The sequence below is a fragment of the Pristis pectinata genome, chromosome 7, assembly GCF_009764475.1.
Source record: "Pristis pectinata isolate sPriPec2 chromosome 7, sPriPec2.1.pri, whole genome shotgun sequence".
In the NCBI taxonomy this organism is placed as follows: Eukaryota; Metazoa; Chordata; class Chondrichthyes; order Rhinopristiformes; family Pristidae; genus Pristis; species Pristis pectinata.
Genome location: NC_067411.1, coordinates 40482567 through 40500314, shown reverse-complemented (window position 1 = coordinate 40500314; position 17748 = coordinate 40482567). Strand labels below are relative to the sequence as shown.

Below are 17748 nucleotides of genomic sequence, written 5' to 3'. Positions count from 1 at the left end.
CTTACCCCCCCATACCCCCCCCCCCCACCTCCCCTCATCTCTCATCTCCCCCTCTATTCTCTCCTTATTGGGCAATCTGTCATGCTAAATCCATGTATTACTTGGTGTAACGTTTTATTTAATAGTGCTTCAATGAAGTACCTTGGGACATGCTACAATAAAATAAATGCAAGTTGAAGGTATTCGTTGCCTTCTTTATTACTTAGACTGAAGTAGTGAAGAGTTTTCCCTATAACTTAATATTCGCTTTGTTTCTTAAAGTTACAGTTGATTGATTAACTACAATTTTGGGATTACCTACATAGATTAAGTGCCTGATCGCTTTATCCTTTCTTCCAATCAGGCTAAATTTATTTAACAGCTTTTAAATGTTTGTCTCCAGTAGCCTAAATACCAGTAGGGGGGGGGGGGGGAGGAATTTGTAGAACTAGCAGAGGGAATGGAACCAGTGAATGGGTCGAGTGGCCGCCTCCTGCAAAATCTTAAATATGCATTTTTTTTATATTTGTCTTGACTCCGATATAAAATAAATTGTGTGGTTGTAATCAAAGTTGCCATTGATGTCCTGGAGAAAGGGGTAAAGGATGCACAGGATCTGTAGAATTGGAACTATCAGGAAAGACTGAACAGACTGATGCTCTTGCCTCTGGGAAAAGAGCACAGTGAGTGAGTGGGAGAGGCTCTATTGGAAGCATTTAACAAATAAAAAAGTCTCAGTAGATGGGTGTAGAGAAGGTGTTTTCCAGAGCTGGAGATTAAAACCAGGGTCTGGAAATAGCCATTGGGATTTCAAGAAAAACATCGTTACCCAGGGAGCAATGTAAATTTGTTCCCACAGGTTGAGATGTTTAACCAGGTGTAGAAAGGAATTGAAGATTATGGGCCAAATGCAGTCAAATAGGACTAGCTCAGGAAGACATGTTTTGTCAGAATGGATGAATTGGGCTGAAGGGCCTTTTTCCATGCTGTATAACTCTGATGGGTTGATGGCAGTGATGAAGAGGGTTGGGAGGGAGGTTCCTGCAGAGCACAAACCCCAGGAGGGAACTGATGGGATGATCAGCCAGTGATGGTTTAGTTGAATGAACCTTGCAACAGGGTTGAATTGGAGGGAAGAATATCTTGGAACTGGTTCACCTCTCAGTGCAAAGGACAGGTTGTTTTTACAGGTGTTTGGAAGCTCCCACCTCCCTTTCCTGAACTAGAGAAGACCATGATCTCGGGTGTCTCCTTCTTGCCTCTAGGCTGCTGTTTCTAATGCTCCAGGCCAGACAAGATCGGGAGGGTCATAGCTACTGCTCCACTCAGGGCTGCGAGCGGGTCAAGGTGGCTGCCATGATGGAGTCCCGGACAGTAAGCAACTGCATGCCTGCTGCCTACCCCAAATATTCTGCACCTCCCACAGCCACCATAGCAATGCCACCAAAGAACTCGGGGAAGTGTGAAAACTGTGGAGCTTCTCAGGTAAGCACTCCCCCTTCCTCCTCAAACCCGGTTTACAGGTGTGCATTAGTTCAGCAACTCCATGCCTCTGTAGGCCATCATTCTGAACATATTTTGACAAAAGGTTGTCCACTTGGAAATATGGGATGTCCAAAACAAGTTGCAACCCATGAAGTATTTCGGAAAGGCAACCATTGCTGGAATGTGCGAGAAATTCCAACCAATCTGCACACGGACAGAATAACGCATCGTTAGTGATGTCGGTTGAGGAATGAATATACAGTGGCATGCAAAAGTTTGGGGACCCCTGGTCAAAATTTCTGTTACTGTGAATAGTTAAGTGAGTAGATGAACTGATCTCCAAAAGTCATAAAGTTAAAGAAGAAACATTCTTTTCAACATTTTAAGCAAGATTAGTGTATTATTTTTGTTTTGTACAATTTTAGAGTGGAAAAAAAGGAAAGGAGCACCATGCAAAAGGTTGGACACCCCAATAGATTTAAGCTCTCGGATAACTTTTACCAAGGTCTCAGACCTTTATTAGCTTGTTAGGGCTATGGCTCATTCACAGTCATCGTTAGGAAAGGCCAGGTGATGCAAATTTCAAAGCTTTATAAATACCCTGACTCCTCAAACCTTGTCCTAACAATCAGCAGCCATGGGCTCCTCTAAGCAGCTGCCTAGCACTCTGAAAATTAAAATAAATGATGCCCACAAAGCAGGAGAAGGCTATAAGAAGATAGCAAAGCGTTTTCAGGTAGCCATTTCCTCAGTTTATAATGTAATTAAGAAATGGCAGTTAACAGGAACGTTGCAGGTCAAGTTGAGGTCTGAAAGACCAAGAAAACTTTCCAAGAGAACTGCTCGTAGGATTGCTAGAAAGGCAAATCAAAACCCCTGTTTGACTGCAAAAGACCTTCAGGAAGATTTAGCAGACTCTGGAGTGGTGGTGCACTGTTCTACTGTGTAGCGACACCTGTGCAAGTATGACCTTCATGGAAGAGTCATCAGAAGAAAACCTTTCCTGCGTCCTCACCACAAAATTCAGCATCAGAAGTTTGCAAAGGATCATCTAAATAAGCCTGATGTATTTTGGAAATAAGTCCTGTGAACTGATAATTTAAAATAGAACTTTTTGGCCGCAATGAGCAAAGGTATGTTTGGAGAAAAAAGGGTGCAGGATTTCATGAAAAGAACACCTCTCCAACTGTTAAGCACAGGGGTGGATCGATCGTGCTTTGGGCTTGTGTTGCAGCCAGTGGCATGGGGAACATTTCACTGGTAGAGGGAAGAATGAATTCAATTAAATACCAGCAAATTCTGGAAGCAAACATCACACTGTCTGTAAAAAAAAAGCTGCAGGTGAAAAGAGGATGGCTTCTACAACAGGATAATGATCCTAAACACCTCAAAATCCACAATGGACTACCTCAAGAGGCACAAGCTAAAGGTTTTGCCATGGCCCTCACAGTCTTCGACCTAAACATCATCGAAAATCTGTGGATAGACCTCAAAAGAGCAGTGAATGCAAGACGGCCCAAGAATCTCACAGAACTAGAAGCCTTTGCAAGGAAGAATAGGTGAAAATCCCCCAAACAAAAATTGAAAGACTCTTAGCTGGCTACAGAAAGCGTTTACAAGCTGTGATACTTGCCAAAGGGGGTGTTACTAAGTACTGACCAGGCAGGGTGCCCAAACTTTTGCTTCAGGCCCTTTTCCTTTTTTGTTATTTTGAAACTGTAAAAGATGGAAATAAAAAAGTGATCTTGTTTAAAATATTAAAGAAATGTATCATCTTTAACTTTATGCCTTTTGGAAATCAGGTCATCTTTTACTCGCTTAGCTATTCACAGTAACAGAAATTTTGACCGGGGTGCCCAAACTTTTGCATGCCACTGTATGTGCAATGTTGGGGGAAACTCACCTCTTCTATGAACCATGGCTGTGGCATCCTTTATGCCTTGTAAAGGTGGACTGTCCTGCAGTCAATGTCTTGTCTGAAGCGCAAACCTGTGGGGAAAATGCAGCATCTAAGAGGTTGTCACTCAAGCACAGGAACCTAGGCTGCCACCTGCGTATCGGTATTGAAGGAGCACTGCTCTATTGGAGATGCTATCTTTAAAAACATTGAGCAGAGCTTTGACGGAAGCTCATCAACTTGAAACCTAAACACTCTCTCTCTCTCCACAGATGCTGCCTGACCTGCTGGGTATTTCCACCATTTTATTTTTATTCCAGATTTCCATCAGCTTTTTTTGCTCTTTTAAGCAGTTTTATCTGCTCCCTCAAGTGAAGGAGAACAAATTGGCTACTGTGTGTACTATATTACAGTTTATTTGATAGGGATCCTATGAAGTACCATAGGATGTTGTGTGACTGCAGTTCAAAGTAGTATTGTGGGTCACAAAAACCACTGTAGAAATTGAATTAAATTTTGTCTGGTGTCTTATTTTAACTTTATGTCAATGTGCTGAGGTTTGCAATTTGAATAGTTGGACTGTGTGGTGTTGGCTGATGCCACCTGGTGCAGCAGTGAGGGAACACACCTGATCGGGGTGTCCTTAGATGAGGGTGGCGGAAGTCTGCTGCTGCCTGTCACACATTGGCCCTTCCTGGATTATCAAATTGGCATGGCCATTCTGATTCCTGCCCCAAGATAACAGGCTACTGATGTTTGCCATCTTGTTCCAGATGGGAAATTGGGGAAGAGGTTAGGGAGGAGGGGTGAGATCGGCACATGTGTTCCGACTTGCCTACTTTTGTGCTTGTCCTGTGTTTCCCCCGGTTCTGTTCAGAAAATATTGTCACCTGTCCCCACGTTAAGGCACCTGATATGAAATATTACAGCAGGCTGATGCCTCAAATCAATGGCTGTTGTTATAGGAGTGACTTAAATTGTAAACAGTGATTCTCCCCACCCTTCAATTGTCTGGGTTCACAAGTGGGTAAGTGGCTGATTTGTTGCATTTGATGTTGATACTTCAACCCGTAATGTTTGGGGAGGTGACATTGTTCTGGCCTCCCTTGTGATTGGTTGAGCTGGCCTTGAGACTCTCCAGGCCGTTGGGTCCATTTGGCTCTTGCACAGCTCCTGGCATCAGGTGTGCTTGTGGCATTTGAAGCCTGTGGCCTTGTGGACTCAAGGGGCCTGGGGTGAGAAGGGACCCATGGCGACAGAGGCTGGAAGTGGGGAGGGGCACACGGGCCCAGGAGCCAGGTGTAAGGAGAATCCTCATGTAGCCCTGGGGACAGGATGTTGGGGAGGGACCCATGCATGCCAGGTGACTGGGGGTGGGGAGGTGCCCTCGCAGGTCCAAGGATCAGGAGCCGGGAAGGGTCCTTGCTTACTTGGGACCAGGTGTGGGGAAGAGTCCACGCAGACCTGGAGCTGGGGGTGTGTTGAGACCCTAGGTCCGTGGAATGTGCATGTTTCTACATTGGGGTGCATTGATATCATAACTTATTGATGGACCCCCAGTTACAGTAAGCAGAACACTTGCATTTCTGCTGCAGACTTTTCTCTGGTCTTATGAAGATCTGTAATGCTGCAGCTTGAATTAAAACCATAACTTTATCCCATCCTTGGGAGGTCCCAATACTCCTGACAGCTGAAGCATCACATTAAAGACTCGGTCTCTGCTGTTATGTGCTTGAAGAAGGTGGCTGTCCAGCTCGTTGTTGGAAAGATCCCACTCTCCTCATGTCAACCCAACCAAAGGCTGGAATGAGAGGATGGAGCATTGTGTTTGGTCACAGAGGTTGGGAATTTTTGACCTGGACACTGGTGTTTTCTGCTGTGGGGGGGTTTGTTAACCTGAAAAATTTGGCATAGGTGGTTCTCCATTGCGTGATCAGAGAATGATACTGGGCCACGGGTAACTACCAGGATAGCTCTGTGTAGACGGGGACTATATTCCCTTGAGGTTAGAAGGTTGACGGCTTACCTAATGGTGATACTTAAGATGATTAAATTTGATAGGATAAGGGGAAAGAACAACTGTTTCTTTTGGAGGGGCAAGTTTAGAAAAAGGGGGTATAACTTTAATATTAGAGCCAAGAACTTGGTAGGTTAATTAGCTGCTGTAAATTGCCCCTCATGTATAGGTGAATGGTAGAATCTGTGGGGAGCTGATGGGAATGTGGGGATTAGTGTAGGATTAATGTAACCGAATGGCCTGTTTCTGCATTGCATGATTCTATGACTGATATTTTTTCATACAAAGGGGGATGGGGACCTGGGACCCTATTGTCCAAAAAGCTGTGGAGGCTGTTTGGGAACATTTTGGGGTAAGATTGATAGATTTTTGTTTTGAGGGATGAATCATGGTCCAGTGGAATACAGGGTTAGATTTGAGGGGCTGAACAGCCTCCTGCTATTGTCACATTCAACCAAATTCTTAAATTGTTTGCAGCAACAAACAATCTGCTGGAGGAACTCAGCGGGTCGAGCAGCATTTGTGCGAAGAAAGGATTTGTTGACGTTTCGGGTCAAAACCCTGCATCAGGACTCCATGCCGGTCCTATTGCAGGGTTTTGACCCAAAACATTGACAATTCCTTTCCTCCCACAGATGCTTCTCGACTTGTTGAGTTCCTCCAGTGGATTGTTTGTTGCTCCAGATTCCAGCATCTGCAGTCTCTTGTGTCTCTCAAATTATTTTCTCTGTGTGCTAGTTCCATCTGATGGGCATTAGCAGGTGTAAACCAGATTAGCCACTGGATTGTTTTCAGACCAGAACTTGCTTTAATACCTGTCTGTGTTTTGCAGCTGGCATTTACTAGTGACCCGTACCAAACCTACCTCCGTGTGCAGATCCAATCTCTCGGGAGAACTGGGATCCGGCAAGGCCAGGACAAGCCTTTTATTTCTGTAAGTATTCTTGGAGCTATTCGAATCCATTTCAGCAAACTTAAAGGTTTCGTGACAAGTCCCATGATTTAGAGCAAAGCCTAAAACATGGGTAAGAATCTGCAGGCAAGCATGTGCTTTGATCGCTCCCTGTGGAATCCTTTTTGGCATTATCCAAGTGGGATTGGCCCAGGTTCCCACTGTTTGGTACTGCACGTAACATCTTTGATGAAAGGAAGATAAATGAATGTGCTCTAAGATGATGTGCTGTAGGATGGCACCTGTGGCACAATTAGTAGAGCTGTTGTCTCGTTATCCAAGAGACCCTGGTTCATTTCTGATCTCTGATGCTGTTTGTGTGGAGTTGCATGTTCTCTCTATCATTGTGTGGGTTTCTTCCAGCTGATCCTGTTTTCTCCCACATCCCAAAGATGGGTTGGTAGGTTAATTTGCTAATGTAAATTGCCCCAAGTGTGTAGGTGAGTGGTGGAATCTGGGGGGGGACAATGAGATTGTGGGGAGAATAGATTAAGGGAAATTTAGTGTGGGTCTGTAAGCCAGTATAGATTTGGTGGGTTGAGTGGCTTCCTTCCAAGTCACATGGAAATATGGTGGCTTCTTGACTGAAGGGAATGGGAAGGTCAAGTTGGTAAACTGACCTTTACAGTGACAGATGTTGCATGCTTTCGGTAGAAGATCGTTAACGTGGAATATATGGTTATGTTCTCGGCACTTTCACATGTTCATCTGACTCTTAAACAAGGGAATTTTTTTTTTCAACATTCATTTCTAGTCAAACTGGAGTGATGTATTGAATTTATGAAAAGAATTTATCTTGTTCTGCTCGGTTTTCTTGCCTGTTAAGTTGGTCTCTGCAATGCATGTATGTATTCACTAATAACCATCAGCAAACTAACTTACCAAATTATAGAGACTTTATCACATGACCTCCTGATGTAAATCTATGTGCAAAATGTTTGAAGAGGTTACAAATATTGTTTGCAATATGGAGCTGGTAACTGGAGGACTAATCAAGAGATGCATGCGTGCTTTAGTGTGCAGGCATGTGTGTGTGTGTGTGCATATGTATTTCTATATGCATGTGTATATAAGTTCATCGTTTTACCTGTTAATGCATCTGTGTATGTGTGCCTGTATCTGTTCATGCCTGTATGTGCATCTTTGTATATGTGTGTCCATATATGTTTGTGTGGCTTTGCCCATGAGTGAGCCTGTGTAAGGTTACGTATGTCTGTGCAAGTGTGTGATTTAATGCTTCTTTCTATATCTCTATCTCCATTTGTGCACTTTGCATCTTAGCTTAATCTGTGAGATGCAAATTTATTTCATGACTACCTGTCTTGCTACTGATTGTTGGAATGTTGGGCTGGTTTCCTAGAATTGAATTGATTCTCATCTGATGCAATTGGTTCCATCGGATGCTGGTACCTTCAGGAGCAATCACTTTGCCCACACCATGGATACGGCCCTTCAACCCAATGAGTCCTTGCACCAATTTTCACACTAATCCCACCTGAACCCATTTTATTTTCCCCCATTCGCATCAACTCCTCTCAGGATCTACCACTCATCTATACACTGGCGCCAAATTCCAGTGGCCAGTTATCCTACCAACCTGCACACTTTTGGGATGTGGGAGGAAACTGGAGCACCTGGAAGCACCCCACACAGCCACAGGGAGAACATGCAAACTCCACCAGAGGTCAGGTCACTAGCGCTGTGAGGCAGCTGCTCTACTTGCTGTGGCATTTGCCTCACCTGGAGCACATCATCTGGGAGCACGCTCATTTACTTTCGTCAAAAATGTTTCTTGCAGTGGTAAACAATGGGATCCTGGGCCGGTTTCACTAACACAGCTGGACGCAGTCTTATTATTGAAGAAAATCATTTTAGTCAATTTTAGCAGATCTCCATCTAATATAAAATCACTGACGGTGACTTGAATACATCTAGACTGAGTCATTTAATCAGTATGCTATAGTTCATTTCTTTGCATATTGACTATTCTATGACATGAAACAACTTTTAAATCAAGCCAGCTGGTGCCCAGATGTCTGGAAGAAACCAAGCACAATTTGAGGAACTTGTCAAATGAACACAAGGGCTGAACCTTCCAAAGGCAACCTGGAGGCAGAGGTGGAGACTTGGACAGAGCCTGATCTTAGTGAATGAAATCCTCAACCTCCAGAGGAGATGACAGGAAGTGTGAAGGGATCTGGGTGTTGTGTTTGGTGAGGGGGGTCTGGGTGTTGGCTGCGAGAGGTGACATGGTGGGTGTGAGAGGGTCTGTGGGGGGTACGGTGGGTTGGGAGGTGGGTGGCAGGGGTGAGGGGGTTTGGGATTGTATGGTGAGTGGGATTTTGGGGCATGTGTGTCAGTGGGCAGATTTGGGAGTGGGTGCAGACATGCAATGCTTGCTCAGTACTGCACTGGAGAGTCAGCTAGTTTAGTACTTCAGTCTCAGTTGTAGATTCAAACCAATGGACGTTACCTCGTTTACCTTTCCCTCTTGCTCAGCCTCTGCCAGTTCTGCCCACGTTGATCTCCAGTGTAGAATCTGCTCCTGTATGTCCAGTTTATGCACTGTTGCACAGTGGTCTTTACCTAATCAGCAAGAACAGTTATTGGTCAGTGAAAGTTTCTATTCCTTGTATTCCTACTACTTTGGTATGACATTAAAACCTAACAATGCAATCCAGCTTCTCACATCACTCCCTTTCATTCCCCCCTTCCTCCACCCACCTACCTTCCCCCTCTCACCTGGACTCGCCTATTACCTGCCAGTTTGTGCTCCTCCCCCTCCCGCGACCTTTTTATTCTGACTTCTGCAGTCTTCCTTTCCAGTCCTGATGAAGGGTCTCAGTCCAAAATGTTGACTGTTTATTTCCCTCCATAGATGCTGCCTGACCTGCTGAGTTCCTCCAGCTTTTTGTGTGTGTTGCTAGCAATGCAATGCCTAGTTTAGCTCTCCATTTGATTATCTATCATGATGCTGCATTGAGGAATTGGGGTTGTTCTTGAGCAGATTTCAGTGGAGAGGTTGATCTGTTGAGACTCGTGCTCTGAAACTCGTAGCCAGTATTACACTTGGGGCTGTCCCTCAGTTCCCACTTATGAGGCAGGAATCTGTGGCATCTGTGAGCGTCTGATGAAGCATCATCTTCTGTCTAACCAAAACCAGGTAGCTCTGCTTTAGATCAGTATGAGGTGTTGGATCATTATGAAGCATGCACCTAATGATTCCATTCACCTGGATGTCAATACCAACTATGTTAATGCTACTACAAAAGCAACATATTGCAGATCCTGGAAATCTTAAATAAAAACCAAGTGCTGGAAATACTAAGCCAAACAGCATCATTGGAGAGAGAAACAAGAGTTAATGAATCGGGTCATTGACCAGTTATCAGAACCTATGGACCCTCAGCAGAAACATTAACGACTGCTTTGAAGCATTATCAAGTTTTAAATATTTTTATTTCTATTGTGCCTGAAATTCTACATTCAAAAGTACTTCATAACTTTTAAAGTATATATTGAAGTGTAGTGACTGTTAGAATGAATAAAATGTGGCAGTTTGTTTGCACACTGGAAGCTCTCACAAACAGCAATGTAATAACAACCAAGGAATCCTCAGTTGAGGGAAATGTACTGGTTACAGTGGTGGTTCCCCTGTTCTTCTTCAAGATACTGTGTGGGATCTTTTAGGTCCAGATCTTGGTCTTGATTTAACATCTCCTCCAAAAGTTGTGAGCTCCAGCCATGCGGTGCTTCCTCAGTACTGCAATGGAGAGTTGGCTAGTTGAGCACTCCAGACTCAGTAGTAGGATTCAAACCAGTGATACTCTGAATGGGAGGCTAGGATATAGAGACGTTATGGGATGGTCTTGCAGTGGAATTTTCACATGCTCAAGAATGGAAAAATCTTTGTTGTTCATGAATTTTGTTTCCATATCACAGTGCACAAGGGCACTCTGGTCAGTGGGAGATGGGTCAAACTTGGGGCATTGTTTGCATAATGTATTTACAGAACTTTTGCAAGTGCAGTTATTGTATTTATGTTCTTGCAATATAACTAGATACTAGATAGAAACCCACTGACAGTCAATGAAATAGAAGTAGTATAAAATAACCTGTTGATTGTTTTAATACTTTGCCAATATAACTGACTGAAGGCATGCCTAGAGAGAACCAGAGTAGTGAAAGTTGAGAGGAGATTTAATACTAGTGTTCAAATTCACGGAAGGAGAGTGTAAATAAAGGGAATCTCTCTCCATTAAGGACTGGCACCATGCCACAAGGAAGACGGGGAAATCAGTGACAGGTGGGATACTGTTGGATGTTTCTAATCTATGGTGATCTTAGTTAGGGTCTAGGGTCAGTTAGCTAAAACTTTGCTGTAGTTAGATTGGTGCACAACCAAGGCAGAAGCAGAATGGTGTCATAAACTCGTTTAAGAACCAGGAAAATTTTTACGTGGAAGTACAGACTCACCTCTGTCAATCTTTAATATCTATCTCCAGTTTTGCGGTGAACATTTATGAGTATTCAAATATGGAGTAGGAGTACTCAACTCGGCTCCTTCAGACTGTTCTGCAATTTGTTATGATCACGGCCAATCTGATTGCAACCTCCAACTCTGTACTCCCATCTGTCCATGGTAACCTTGCATCCCATTGCTTCCCAAGACTCTAGGTACTTCTGCTTTAAAAATATTCAAAGACAGTGCTTCCATCGCCCATTGAGGAAGAGAGTTCTAAAGACTCCTAACCCTCTGGGAGAAAAAGGTTCACCTCTTCTCTGTTTTAAACATGCAACCCCTTCTTTGAAAACAATGACCCCTAGTTCTAGATTCTGCCATAAGAGGAAACATTTTCTCCACATCCACAAATCAAGACCCCTCATGATCTTGTGTTTCAATCAAGTCCCCTTTCACTCTTCTGAACTTCAGATATTAGTCTAGCCTGTCCAACACTCTCTCATACAATAACCTCCTTATTCCAGGCATTAGTATAGCAGCTTTTTATGAACTGCTTCTAACTCAGAAACATTCGTCCTCAAATAAGGAGACCAATACTGTACACAGTACTCCAGATGTGGAGCCACATATAACTGAGGCAAACCTCCTTACTTTTATATTAAATTCCCCTCGCAATAAACAATAATATTCTGTTAGTTCTCCTAATTACTTGCTGTACCTGCATTTTAGTCAATTGTGAATCACGCATAGGGACACCCAGATCCCTCTGTAATTCACAGCTCTGCAATATCTTACTTATCTAGATGGTCTGTTTGATCTTCCATGCCAAAGTGGACGATTTTGCATTTCTCCATATTACACTCCATTTGCAAGATCTTTGCCCACTCATTTATCCTTTAGATATCCCTTTGTGGCTTCTTTATGTCCTTTTCACAGCTTGCCTTACTACCTATTTTCGTGTCATCAGCAAATTTAGCAACCATACTTTCAGTGCTTTCATCCAAGTCAAGGCCCCAGTGCCAGTCCCTGTGGTACAGTACCTTTTTGCCTTGCCAAAGACCCACTTTTGGCTACTCCTATTAGGCAGTCGATTTTATATCCATGACAAAATATTTTTTGCATTCTGAACTCTGCTTTCCTCCACTAAGCTTTGGTATGGAAATCTGTGGGAGCTCATCAAATGCTTCTAGGAATCTATGGTGCACTGATTCCCCTTTTATCTACAGCACTTGTTACTTCAGTGAGCTCCAATAAATGAAATGCTTTATTCTCAGGTGAATGGCACCAAGTTCCCATTCTGGGACAGATTTTTCATGGTCACGGTTGATGCCTGCAATGGAATGGTTACCCAAAATGTATCTTTCACCAAAGCTGATGCAGTGATGGCTCATTATCTGGAGACTGGGATCTCACAAAGGTAGGACAAAGAGAATGTTTCGAATTGGTTTATTATTGTCACGTACCAAGATACAGTGGAAAAACTTGTCTTGCATACCGTTCATACAGGTCAATTCGTTATACAGTGCATTGAGGTAGTACAAGGTAAAACAATACAGAATACAGAATAAAGTGTCACAGCTGTAGAGAAAGTGCAGTGCAGATAGACAATAAGGTGCAAGGTCATACGAGGTAGATTGTAAGGTCAAGAGTCCATCTTATTGTACTAGGGAACCATTCAATAGTCTTGTAACAGTGGGATAGAAGCTGTCCTTGAGTCTGGTGGTGTGTGGTTTCAGGCTTTTGTATCTTCTGCCTGATGGGAGAGGGGAGAAGAGAGAATGTCCCAGGTGGGTGGGGTCTTTGATTATGCTGGCTGCTTTACTGTGGCAGCGAGAAGACAGTATAGACAGAGTTCGTGGAGGGGAGGCTGGTGTCCATGATGTGCTGGGCTGTGTCCACAACACTCAGAAGTTTCTTGCAGTCCCAGGCAGAGCTGTTGCAGATAGAATGCTTTCTATGGTGCATTGATAAAAGTTGATGTGTCAAAGGGGACAAGTTAAATTTCTTTAGCCTCCAGAGGAAGTAGAGGCGCTGGTGAGCTTTCTTGGCCGTGTTGTCAATGTGGTTGGACCAGGACAGGCTATTGGTGATGTTCACTCCTAGGAACATGAAGTTCTCAACCCTCTTGACCTCGGCACCGTTGATGTAAACAGATGCCTGTGCACTGCCCCCCCCCCCCCCCCCCCCCCCCCCCCCCCCCCCCCACCTTCCTGAAGTCAAATTTGTTTTGCTGACATTGAGGGAAAGGTTGCTGTCATGACACCATGTCACAAAGCTCTGTATCTCCTTCCAGTACTCCGACTCATTGTCATTTGATAGGATATGGCCTACTACGGTGGTATCATCAGCAAACTTGTAGATGGAGTTAGAGCAGAATCTGGTCATGCAGTCATGAGTGTATAGGGAGTAGAAAAAGTGGCTGTTCACTTGAATTTTAATTTAGTTATCACGTGTTGGCCTGGCTGACCATGCCAGAAATCATTGCCTATTCTAATTGCCCTCGATGCACTTTGCAATTGGCCATGCTGAACCACCACAGTCTGTGTGGTGAAGGGGCACCCACAGTGCTGAGATCCAGGTTTTCAACCCTGCGACAAAATGAAGGATCAATGAGATATTACCAGGTTGGGGTGATGTGTGGAGAGAAACCTGGTGGTTTCTTGTCCTTCGGGATAGTTGGGGTCATGGGTTTACCTGGAAAGCGGAAGCTGGAGAGAAGTGCTTGATCTCAAAGTGATGCAGGAAAATGCAGCTTTGTTGCTGTGACATTATTCCTACTCCAGTCCTTTTTCCCCCTACCTGCTATGCGCGTGACAGAAAGGCCAACACCACAGCACAAACATCAATGGTCTAGCCATGTTTGCAGCACTTCCACTTGCCTTTTAATGCTTTTAAGCTACTCAAAGGTGGGAAATGATGAAGTCGGCTTCTGATCTGATTCTTTTTCATCTTTTGAAACTTTTTAGTATCTTCTAGATCCAGTGACCTCCTCAGTACAGGTTAATCCTTCTCTCCTTCTGATCCACTGGTTCTCTCACCTCTCCCCTTTTTCCAACCACCAAGCCCTCCCCTATTACCCAGTTTCATTCCCCTCCCCTACATGGTTCCATCTGCCTATCGTCACTCCCTTATCTGGTTCCACTTAACGTATTCCAGCTACTGCAGCCTCTTGCGTCTCCACCATCCCCTCCTCTCATCTGACTCATCTGCCCCCTTTTTTTCCTCTCCTTTTATCTGTTCCTATGTATCACCCAGTCTCCCAACTCCACCCCACCCCCTCCCCCCACATGGCTCCATCTGCCATCATCCCCCACCTCACCCGCTTCCACCTAGCAGCCCCTGTCTCACCCCTCCTTATACTGGCCATTTCCCCTCTCAGTCCTGATGCAGGGTCTCGCCCCAAAACATCAACCATCCCGCTGCCTGACTTGTAGAGCTGTTTCTTGCTTCAGTTACCTACCATTATCTTGCCAAGGACTTCTAAGGTTCCTAGCCAAGGTTTATCGAGCTGGTAGTATTTGGGCCAAAGTACCATTAAAATTTCCTTATACAATCATGTAGATGTAGAAATACAAAACGTTGGTTGACCTTTTAGAGAGATCCTTTGACATCCCCCTTTGTTGAGAGGCTGAATGACTTCCTCTTATGTTCTGAGGTAGTTGTGTGTTACAGGACTCTATATTTGGCAATAGAAAGGGTGTTTTCTTTTCCAGGTCAATTGTTTTATTAGGTTCAAAAGACACCATCAGTGGGGATATTGAGGCCATTTCTGAGAGACTGGTCTCATTGGGCACTGCAAAACCTGCAAAACTTCACAAAAAAGGTATGTGTCTTCAGTCTATCTAATGTTGTACATACTTTTTGGAAGCAGGGTGTATGTATGAGAGGATAAATGTTTGATTCATTCTTGGGTTGTATGTGTCACCGAGGAGGATGGTGCTTTCAGCCATCCATAACTGCACTTGAAAAGATGATGACAAATCTCTGCCTTGAACCACTGCAATTGCTGTGGTAAAGCTGTTATGGGGTTTGGAAATATAACACCTTAGACAGGCAGAGTGAGCTTCTGCCATAGTTTGTACCTGAACAGAGAGGACAACCTAGGTACAATGCTCTTCAGAAATTTGCTGAAAGTATTCTCTTAACACTATAAACAACTTTACAACTGCATGATCTCTGTTTATAATCTTAGGACAACCAAAGTTTAAAGGGTAGTCACTGCTATAGTGCAGGCAACAGTGCATTCAATTTGTGGACATCAAAATCCCTCAATATCATTAGAACTAAATCATCTTTTTAAGTAGTTGAGGAATAAATATTTTCTTGGACACTTGAGAGAACTGTTCCTCAAAAGTGGCCATAGACGTTCATCCTCATGCACAGGATCTCTTAAACATCGTACTTGAGCATTCCCTTAGCACTGGAGTGTCAGCCTACATTTTGTCCAATTTTCTGAGGTGGACCTTGAATCCAACCTTGATTTGTTTGCCTTCCTTTTAAGCATTCCCACAGGAGAATGAAAAAAATAGAGAGAATGTACTATATTCAAACATATTTTACATATCAATAGCAACAACCAAAATGCTGGAGGAACTCAGTGGGTCAGGCAGCATCTGTGGAGGGGAATGGACGGTTGACGTTTTGGGTCGAGACCCTTCATCTGGACTTAAAGATGGAGGGGAAATGGCCAGTCTAAAGAAATGAGAGGAAGGGATAAGCATTAGGTGGATCCAGGTGACGAGAAGTGATGGGCAGATAGAGGAGAATGGAAATAGTGACACAGGCTGGGAGGTGATAGGTGGAGGCAACAAAGAGCTGCAGATGATGGAATCTGATAGGAAAGTAGAGCATGGAGTCAAATAAGGGAGGTGGGGTGGGCAGACAGGAACAGGAGGGGGAGGGGATCCAGTGTGTGGCTGATAGGCAGATGGAGTGGGTGGAAGAGGGTAAAGAAACAGAGTGATTGGGGTGGGGGGGGGGGTGGTGTGTAGGAAGAGCAGGGTCAGTCAGGAGGAGAGAGAAAAGGGACAGGGGGGTAATAGTTTACCTGAAACTGGACAATTCAATGTTTATGCCTTTGGGTTGTAGACTACCCAGGTGGAGTAGGAGGTGCTGTTCCTCTAGTTTGTGTTTTGCCTCACCCTGGCAGTGGAATGGCGACTGTCCATTTCTCTCTGCAGATGCTGCCTGACCCTCTGTTGCTCCAGATTCCACCATCTGCAGTGTCTTACGTCTCCATTTTGTCTAAGTAGCTTTTAGTATTTCCAGAGAACTTTTACCAGTTAATATTTCTCACCCCTATTAACTGACACATACTGGTTCAAATCCATGTTATAAAATCAAATTTATTAAATAGTGCTCCAAATTTTCCTGATTTTGTTTTTTTGCTTTGAATATTGATTGAAGCCATTATTTCCAGTTGTGAAGCAAAATGAATAAAAGGTCTTGTTAAAGGACAGTTAATTTTGAGTGAATATTTAACTGTCGGAAATTAAATGTACACTGATTATTACAAGGACACAGTATGAAACACAATTAAACTTTTCAGTGGGAGTTAAGATCCCAGGTCGAAAGTGTCAATACCTGAAACAAGGAATAGTTGTAACTCAGGCAGGAGATCTTACCCAATAATACCCAAGGGATTTTTTTTAATGCTTTGTATGACGCATTGATCAAAACAATTTATAGCCTGCAATCTCATCCAATGATTCAAATATCAGAGAAAAACAACTTGAGCTTTAACAATTTGATTTTTGGAAAGGTTTTAAATCAATTAATTGAAATTTGTGCCTTGTGCACACTTCCCACTGTCTATTGTAGACATCCTGCGGTTTTGAGCAGCATGGATAGAACTAGAAACATTACAACTCAATCAGATCTGTCATGGTACTGCAATGGATATAATGGGGCATTTGTTCTACAGCTAACTGACCTTGTCCACTTAAGATCATTGCTACCAATGGGTCTCTCCATATAACTTCTCTGGATAAATGAAGCCATTTGGCCCATCAATCTGATGCTATCTCTTTGAGAAAACTCTCTAATGATTTCCACTTCGGTACTCTTTTCCATCTTACCCTGCCAATATTGCCCCCTCAAGTATTTACTCATTCTCTTTTGGGAAAAATATTATTGGATATGCAGATACCATCATCTTAAAAGTCACTATGTTAAAAATAGGTGAGAAGTTCACCTTTAGTTGCTTGCTCCAAGCATGTAATAAAGTAGTTGCACATTATATCTAGCTTTTGACATTTCAAGCTTTCTCTGCTTGAATCTTGTATCTTAAGACTGTCAGGATCCTGGCTGTATGTTTTTTGAATGCACAGACAGGATGTGTGTCTGATTCCAAATGCAACTCTTCAATTGCCTCTAGTCTGAATTAATTTTGTCACTTTGTCCACACTTGAAAATATTTTGAGGCGTAATTTATGTTAAGAAATGAATCAACTCCTGCTTTGCCTCAGTTAATAAAATAAAATCCCAATGACTCAAACACAAGTTACTAAGGAACAAAAATATCAGGTTTCTTTATCCAAGCCTAATAGGTTAAAAGAACACCAATTGAAAGACTCTTTTACTTAAACATTTGCAGGATTTCTCTGAACTATAGAGGTCCATTCAGGCTTGTATACTGGTGGGTGACAATACATCCTTTTTCATATTGCAGAGAGCATTGCCTTCTTTGGATACAGAGGGGGCTCTCGCCCACTGTGGACTCGCCTCTACAGTAGCCCTGCTGGGCAGGGTCTGCCACTTCTGGAGAAGTACATACCTCTACAACTGGAAAACTATGGCTGCACTAGGGTTGACACCATCCAAAGAAAAGAACTAGAACTTCTACACAAAGCTTTACAGTGAATATCAATCTGAATAAATGTGACCTAACTTATTTTATTTATACTGGTTTTATAGTCATTTTTCCCAACCCACTCTTACATCTAGCTATGTTTTTT

At 43.3% G+C, this 17748-nt stretch overlaps 2 protein-coding genes across 5 annotated transcripts in view; one reads left to right on the top strand and one right to left on the bottom strand.

Annotated features, from left to right (window-relative positions):
- cemip2 (cell migration inducing hyaluronidase 2) overlaps positions 1-17689 on the top strand; it is an 84102-nt gene extending 66413 nt beyond the window's left edge. For 2 of the 3 annotated variants that reach the window (XM_052019210.1, XM_052019209.1), the window contains exons 20-24: positions 1245-1464; positions 6211-6312; positions 12067-12209; positions 14506-14615; positions 17463-17689. In XM_052019210.1, the coding sequence (XP_051875170.1) occupies positions 1245-1464; positions 6211-6312; positions 12067-12209; positions 14506-14615; positions 17463-17653 (766 nt within the window). In that variant the 3' untranslated portion in view covers positions 17654-17689. Of the gene's footprint in view, positions 1-1244; positions 1465-6210; positions 6313-8347; positions 8544-12066; positions 12210-14505; positions 14616-17462 lie in introns of those variants that run through there. The other variant, XR_007956613.1, reaches the window with a different exon arrangement.
- Positions 3398-17748, bottom strand: part of si:dkey-238d18.4 (TBC1 domain family member 15) — a 45098-nt gene continuing 30747 nt past the window's right edge. The window contains exons 10-11 of one of the 2 annotated variants that reach the window (XR_007956614.1): positions 8804-8916; positions 3398-3453 (exon numbers count right to left, since the gene is read on the bottom strand). Coding sequence is in view for 1 of the 2 variants with exons in the window: in XM_052019214.1 (XP_051875174.1) it covers positions 8913-8916 (4 nt within the window). In the remaining variant the exon portion in view is untranslated. Of the gene's footprint in view, positions 3454-8682; positions 8917-17748 lie in introns of those variants that run through there. The other variant, XM_052019214.1, reaches the window with a different exon arrangement.